The sequence below is a fragment of the Corapipo altera genome, unplaced genomic scaffold, assembly GCF_003945725.1.
Source record: "Corapipo altera isolate COAL_440 unplaced genomic scaffold, ASM394572v1 45, whole genome shotgun sequence".
In the NCBI taxonomy this organism is placed as follows: domain Eukaryota; kingdom Metazoa; phylum Chordata; class Aves; order Passeriformes; family Pipridae; genus Corapipo; species Corapipo altera.
This window is the reverse complement of record NW_020884877.1, coordinates 23,232,119-23,239,809: the sequence shown is the minus strand read 5'-3', so window position 1 is coordinate 23,239,809 and position 7,691 is coordinate 23,232,119. Positions and strand designations below refer to the sequence as shown.

Sequence of the window (7,691 nt, the reverse complement as noted above, 5' to 3'; positions counted from 1 at the left end):
ACATTCAACTTTTCTCTGCAGAATTTAGTTCTTCTCTAATTAGATCCTCAGACAGAAGCAATGTTATTACCTGTGCTGGATCTCTTAATAAAACCTATGAATACAAGCTATTCTGATCTCCTTTTAACGTGTCTCACCAATACAGAACCTGCCTGCTCAGAACGAGATGAACACACACACACATACAAGTCGGGTAACAAGACCCAAATAGAGTGAGCTGGGCCTCACTCTAGCATTACACAATAGAGCCAGTGAACTGCAGCACTTAATCCTAGAAACAATCAAAGCAACCATTAATTTGCTGAGTCCTTACTGACTGAAAGGTAAGAGGCGTTCAAGCTGTTGCTGTTATCCGTAAAATGAATGGTCAATTAAAATAGTTGCAAATGCAGGATACAATTCATTCCTATGCCCAGGAACAGGGATGAATGCAGAGCAGCTCCCCTGTTTCTTGCGAGACTGCCCGTCACGTGTAAGAGCCTGTGGAGGCTGATGCAGGAAGATAGTCAGGAAAGTCACCAGAGCCGTGCGCGCTGTAGGACAAAAGAACGCGCGATCTGTGACCGGAGATAGGGACTCCCGAGGTGGCCAGTCTAAAGGAAAGCTACTGGACATGGAAAATGAGGGATCCCAAGCACTGTAAGAAGAAGCCGGGGGCTCACCCAACCCGGCTCGGCACTGCCCGGCACGCTGGGGAAGGAGGGGCGCAGGGCTAGGGAGAAGGGCGGGCGCCCAGAGCCGAGCGCCCTAAAGCCGAGCCTGCGGGGCCGCCTCCTCCCGGCACCGCCTCCCGGCACCGCGGGGACCCCCAGCCCTGTCCCCTCAGCACTGTCCGTCGCCGACACCCGGGGACCCCCGCTCGGTCCCCTCAGCCCCCTCACGGGGCGGGGCCCGGGCCGGTCCCTCTCCCGAGCCGCGCCCGCCGTTGCCGTGGCGACGGGCTAAGCGGGGCCTGGGCGCGGAGGGGCCGGGCCGGAGCCGAGCCGTGGCTCGGCGCTGCCGGGGCGGGCATGCACAACAAAGGCGGCGGGCGACGCGTCCCGGGCGGGCTCCGCAGGTAGGTGGGTGCGGGCGGCGGGCGGGCAGGTCCCTCCCGGCAGCCGCTCTCGCAGGACGTGTCCCCACCGCCGCGCTGTGAGGGGAGAGCGACCGGGGGGCGAGCTCCATCCTCCACCCCGGCCCCGCCGCACCTTGCGGGCGCGGGGCTGCAACAAAGGCAAATGGCTGCGGTGCGGGAGGGCTGCGGGGCCGGCGGGGGCTTCCTACCCCCCGCCCGGGGCGGCTCACGGGGGCTTTGTGGTTTATCTGCGTGCCGGGTCTCGTTCCCCGGGTCCGGCGGGGCCGCTCGTGTCGCACCGGCAGCTCAGCGCGGGCAGCGGGAGCGGGGGGCACAGGCGCTTCTCGAACCCTTCCACCCTCCCCCGGCTGACACCTGCTCGTCTGGGGGGTCCCGCACGCTCCCCCCGCAGTCCTCGCTCCTCGCCGGCAGCGGCGGCTTCGCCGGCTCAGGCGCGGCCCGAGCGCTGGGTCCGGGCGAGCCCGAGCGCTTTTCCCGCGTCCTAAAACTGCACCCGCGGGCACAGACAGCTTTGCGACCGGCAGGATAGAGCCTTTGAGGCGCCTGGGGCTTTTTTGCTGTGCAAGGTGGGGGATCGTGTGCTGGGCACGGTACTAGCCTGAGTTCAGTCGCTGTAAGGGGTGGCTGGGCAGCACCAAGCTCTTTACATCTGCAGGGTCCGAGTGAGTCATTTCTTAATTCGTTTCCATGTGATTCATAACGTTTTCAACTCCAAGATATATTTTTCCGAATTCATAATAGGTTTTGATACCTGAGGTGTTAGGAAGGGCATATGTTTGAATTTATAGAGGTAGAAGTTTTACAGCATTATCGAAAACAGAATTCCCTGGAGGGAAATCTATAAAACCTACTCCTACCATTTTCATTTGCACTGCAGCAAAGCAGCACTGGGCGCATCTACACTTTTGCCCTCCCTCATTTCCCAGTCATTGTGGCACTAAAAAGCATTTTAAACAACTCTCTGTTGTTTGTTGGTATTATAGTAAGGCCTGAGGGCTTGGTAATGGTTTTTTTCACTCTCAAAATGCTTCACAGACATCAATTAAGACTGGGAGCACTGGTGCAAGTCAGGAAGGTTTTATTGATCCCATTTTACAGATGACGGAGCAGATCAGAGACCTAGAAAGATTTAAGTCAAATCCATAACCTAAGCCATCATCTCACAGATCCTCTGTTTAAGGTGCTCTTCTCCACCTCCTTTAACAAAATTCTCTCCTAATTTCACTGGCTGCTCCAAGAGCTGTTTTGGGCACTGTCAGGCCACATTTGCTCTGGGATTTTGAGATACTGCTATTGCACATTGCTGAAAATTATATGCCTTTAGTGCCATACTGTTGAGAAGAATGGTTTCTGATTAAAATAGGTTTCTCTTCTTTGGTTTGTACTTGGTAGAACCCAAGAGCTCCATCATGGACAAAATTGCACTGGGCAAGGCATTGTGCAGCCAGACAGCAAAGCATGCGCAGAGCTGATGAGCCTAATACAGAAAGCCTGGGTATTGGCTGTGATTTCTTTGATAGCCTCTTTGATGGTCTCTCCTCACTAACACTCTTGAAAGGGTATATTTCCAAAAGCAAAATAAGTGGTTCCTATTGTGACTGGAACTGTGAAGACTCCTGATCCTAGCCTGTTAGCTTAGTTTTGAGTCTGTCCACTTGCTTACAGGGCTCAGACAGGAGATGGGCTGCGTTTAAGATCTGGTTCACATCCTTAGGCATCGCTTATGTTGATCTCCTTTAAGGCCTTTAACCAGAGAACCCCAGCTGCAGTCTCAGATTTAAGGCTTGCCCCTGTGCGTAGAGCACTGCACAAGACAACGTTAGCCCCAAAGCATTTATAAAGTTTTAAGCTTCTTAAACTTCATCTGTGTAAGAAAAGCCTTCTGCAGACTAGGTGATGATATATAGCCCCTGGTAGTCACAGAGGAAAGGAGTAGGTTGAATGTTTCTGAATATTTAAGTTTCAAGAAGATCAAGTTCCACTTTTATTACACCCCAACCAACGAAGCAACTACCCCCCAACCTCAGACACCTTGATGCTGCAGGTGCAAGAGGCATTGTTGATTACTGGCAGGCAAAATATGGTATCACAGTTTATTTCCTTTCCAGTGTTTCAGAGGACAGTTCTTTTAGAGAGACAGCAAGTGTAGCTCCAGGGCCTCCATGGCTGGGCATCAGCCAATTACTGTCATATCAGATTAGCTCTATGGCACATCAGCACTCATTTATGTTAATGCAAATGCAACATGACTGTTCCATAGTATTGATGGAATTATTGTGTTTACAGCCATAAAACATGACTAATTGAAAGGGAGGTTCTGATTACAAAACCATGGACTTCCAAGGTGATTCCTGCTATAGCTTCTGAATGGACCAGTTTGGAAATATGAAGAATAAATCAACTGCTAAAAGACATAATCCAGTTTTTATTTTCCACTGATGCAGTTATCCTTTTGGCAAGCTCTAGGGGAAAAAACCCCTAAAAAAACAAACAGGAAGAACTTAATAGGGTTTTTTTCCCACCTTGCCATGATCCTGATACAATACAGCCCATGCTATTGTAGCTGCTTCCTGGCCCACGAGAAAAGCTCTAACCTGCCTGTGCCCTGCAGAAATCCAGCCCTTGAAACCAGTACAGAGATTTCCTCAGCTGCCACTGCAGTGCAGGAGCACATTCTCCTTGTCCAGAGCAGCTTGGCAGCAGCAGCCGTGGGTGTTTGTGAGATGAGGAGGCATCACATGCAGCACTCCATAGCCAGGATTGGAAACTGTCCACAGTTTGATGACTTTCCTGCTCCCATGTCACCCACTGACATTCAAAGGATACGCCCATTTGTCTCTGGGAATAAGCTAGGCACCTCTAGCCAAGAAACCTCAAGTTCTGCAGTCCCTGCTTCATAATTATCCCAGCCTCAGCTTCCATCTGCCTTGCAGTTTGCAGCAGCCCTAACAGCTGGTTCCTGGCAGCCATTATTGCCTTCCAGCACAGGAACAGCTTTAGCTCTGAGTCTTGGGAGGATGGACGTGGCTGGCAGGATCAGTGATATTAGGAAAAATAACAGAAGAGGTAGAAAACTGGTGCATGGGCACAGAGAGGGAAGGTAGACTGAGAACATATGTGACAAGGAGGGAAAAATGAAGTGACAGGTGGGAGGCCCAGCAAATCCTGAGATTTTGTGGGAGTCACAGATGAGGTGGGATGTGGAGGGAGGCAGGGAGCTTTGCAGCTTGTAGGAATAGGGTGAGGGATCTCCTCTGCTGCTGGGGATGGATTGCATTACTGCTGCCAGCCTGCAGCCCACTGCCTAGGCTTCAGAGCTGTTCAGCCAGCCCGAGCAATGTGCAGGGCCATGCAGCATTTGTTATTTTCCAAACATCCTACTGTAAATTACAGCAACAAAGGGTGAGTACTCCAGGAACAGCACGGGAGTGTTGGGGTCAGTAGCCTTGTCCACAGTGCCATCCCTGCTAGGGGAGGGCCCTGGGAAAACCCGTGGCACCTCGGCAGGCGCCAGCATCAGTTATATGAGGAGGAGATATTTGCTGCTCAAGGACAGCAAGGACAGTGGAAAGTCTATGATTTCAGGAATTAGTTATGGAAAGCTGGGACCCTCAGGCTGAGGTAATAAGAATAGCTGGAGAATTAGGCAATTCCCATATTCATGAGCTGACAGACTGCAGTCCCTTTGCCAAGGCTGCGTTAAATACACTGAGGGGCACAGGAGTTTTCTGGCTTTGCAAACAGCTGCTTCAAGGTGAAGCACAAGGGGAAAATGGAAAAAAAATCTCCACTGTTTGCTGATCTTCATTTTGCCTTGAAACGTCTCAGGGCCTGGAACAACTCGAGGCCCTCTGCAGACCTTTGGAACCTGTGTTTGAGACAGTTTCCTCGCATTCTAGAAATAACCTGATCAGGAATTAAACAGTACTTGTCCCAAGGATTTCTCTCCAGGAAGTAATGAAAGGTTCTAAAGCTTTTGAAATCCTTCTCCATCTCCTGTCCTAGATGGGAAGTCAAGGAGCAGCAGTTATTTTTTTCTTATAAAGAAAAAAACATGGCTTTGTGTTTTTAACCAGAGAGGGTGTCTACGCCCTTGTCTTCTCCGCTGCTGAAGTGCTTAAATATACGTGTAAGCAAAAATCCATTTTTCCTTTGGGATATGAAGCTTCAGCAGATGGTAGTGGGAGTTTACAAGCTTGGTTCTTTGTCAGTGCTTGCAGAAGCAGCCTGACACTGCAGTAGCTGTGGATGCAGCGCTAGAGCTGCTCCAGTCAGACACTGTGCAGCCCATCTTGTGGCTTCCTCGGCGTCTGGGAGCAGTGCTGGCAGTACCCCGTCAGAAGTAATTTGTTTACCACACAGCAATCTGACTGTTTCTGTAGGCATGTTTAGGAAGCCAGTTAGCAAGTGAAAGATGACAGTGGCTTTGACCACAAGCGAGTGATTCACAAGACTCAGAGTACACACAGCTTAACTTTTTATGCAAGGTTCTTCCCCCAGGAAAAAGGGAAATAAAGACCCTCAGACACTGAGCGGAGGCAGCTCCATTCAGACCTAGCACAGAAGGGTACACATTAGTTTCTAGTGTCGCAGCCCACTGGAGCTGCTGTGACAGATTTAACTGCTGGCTTCGTAGCTTATTGCAAGGACAGCTTGCCTACCTAATTCCCTCTAATCAAGCCCTTGCTTATCTTGAGGATCTTTACATCTTGCGCATCTTGCTCAATAAACTCTGCGGACAGGTCTAGAGGCAAAGCAGTGGTTTAGAGTTTGGCTGGAGCAGAATTAACACCAGCCGTAGCTGGTACTGGATTGAAGCTGAGCCCCCTGGACTAACAGCACACTGGTGCCTGGGGATATCAGTCAGCTCTGTGCTGAAATACTCCTGTCATTCATGGTGGTGTGGCTGATCCTTCCAACCTACTTCTAGGAGTAGACAGAAGCAACCTCTCTCAAGAGGAGGTCCCTCTTGAAAGACCATTTTTAAAAAAGTGCCTTGTAAGAGCCAGGAAGGTAACTGCTTCTCATAAAGGATCGATACAGTTTCACTACTAATCTGTGCTGTGGTAGTCTAACCTGAAAAAAACACTCAGGCCTGAACTGAGACCTCTCAATTACAGGAAGATGAGAGCATTCCCTCAGGAGTCCTGGTCTGTGGTACTTAACTGTTTTGCTCTGATGTGCCCCATTTTTTACCACAGCTGTTGTAACAGCTCTGTTCTCTGTGGACAGTCAGGGCTCAGGTTTCCACAACACAAGATAATCTGTCTGTAAGCCCCAGTGCAGCACTTCTCTTCCTAGTTTAGGGGCTAGATACGGTTTTGGGAATTGGTGCTTTGTGCTTGCAGAAGCCATACCTGCAGTAGGGAGACCTCACAAGTCAGTAGTTCAGCTTCCCTGAAAGCTCAGTATCATTGAGAACAAACATCAGGCAAAGTCACAGGAGAAAAAAAGAAAGAGAAAGAACATCTGTTTTTGAAAGGGTAGGCCATGGGAGCCTTTGTACAGATAAGGTGATCAGCTTTTTAAGATTAAGGTGCATAGCTTGCTTGTTTGATCTGCCACTGGAGTCTAGGAACACCTTCCAGCAGGTATAGGAAGAGTTGACATCTCATTCCTGGTTCCGAAAACCAGGTCTACGAATTCCACAGCCAGTTCTGTCTTTCAGTGAGAATCTCCTGATCTTTTCTCCAGATTCTGTCCTTAGCTGGGTGCCATACAGCCACATCCCCAAGGGATGCAGTCACTGCTTGTCTACACAGTGCTGCACTATTTCTGGTCACATGCAGGCAGTAGAGCAATAACTCTGTAACGCTTCTAATTCTGGCTCTCAGCACACTCCTCAGGCTTTTCTTCATTACAGCAGTAGCATGAAGTAAATCTATAAGACAGAACTAACCCAGCTAGAAGAAATTCCAGGCACCAGCACAGCCCACAGCCACATGAGCCATCCCCTCCGTGCTTATGACAGTGCAGTGTGCATTACTGCGTAGCTTGGATTTTTTTTTTAATAGGATGGCTTTTGACCTCCACGGGAAGAAGCTCCCTACTCCTCTGGCCTGTCCAGAGGGATGAGAGTCAGCAACTTTATTTCCCCATTGCATAAGAACTATGCTTTTACCTGTATCTCACCTCATATAAAGACCGTGTCAGAACACAGTCCTTTTTGAGTGAAGTAATATTCAGGTCAAAACTCCAGTTGTGCCTCAAGCTAACACTATGTTAAAGAGTAATCCCTTTGAAGAATGTATAAATATTATACAAATCAACTCAAAGTTGTGCTAATAGGAAACACAGATGATACACACAAACACACACACACACATATATATGTATATGATAAGTAGCACATCATTGCAAATTATGTTCCTACCCCACCATAAAGAGAAAAATACTTTCCATTCTTAGGATCTCTGGCTTTCTGGACCAGGAGAGATGTTCTGCTATTTTCAGATAGAAATTAGAGAAATTAAGGAGACTGGCTCATAGATAGGTGCTTATTTAAGGGGCAGACTTCCAGAGTGTCTCTGCTTTCCTTGCTGAATTATTTTGAAATATACAAGCACTTATTTTTGGTGAAATGATGAAGCACATTCTGTGATAATTTGGCTGT

At 49.1% G+C, this 7,691-nt stretch overlaps 1 protein-coding gene across 3 annotated transcripts in view; it reads left to right on the top strand.

The window, feature by feature from the left end:
- Positions 1-922: 922 nt before the first annotated feature.
- Positions 923-7,691, top strand: part of LOC113944302 — a 53,908-nt gene continuing 47,139 nt past the window's right edge. The window contains exon 1 of one of the 3 annotated variants that reach the window (XM_027637256.1): positions 923-1,057. In XM_027637256.1, coding sequence (XP_027493057.1) covers positions 1,011-1,057 — 47 coding nt within the window. In that variant the 5' untranslated portion in view covers positions 923-1,010. The remainder of the gene's footprint in view (positions 1,058-7,691) is intronic. The other 2 variants (XM_027637252.1, XM_027637253.1) reach the window with 2 other exon arrangements.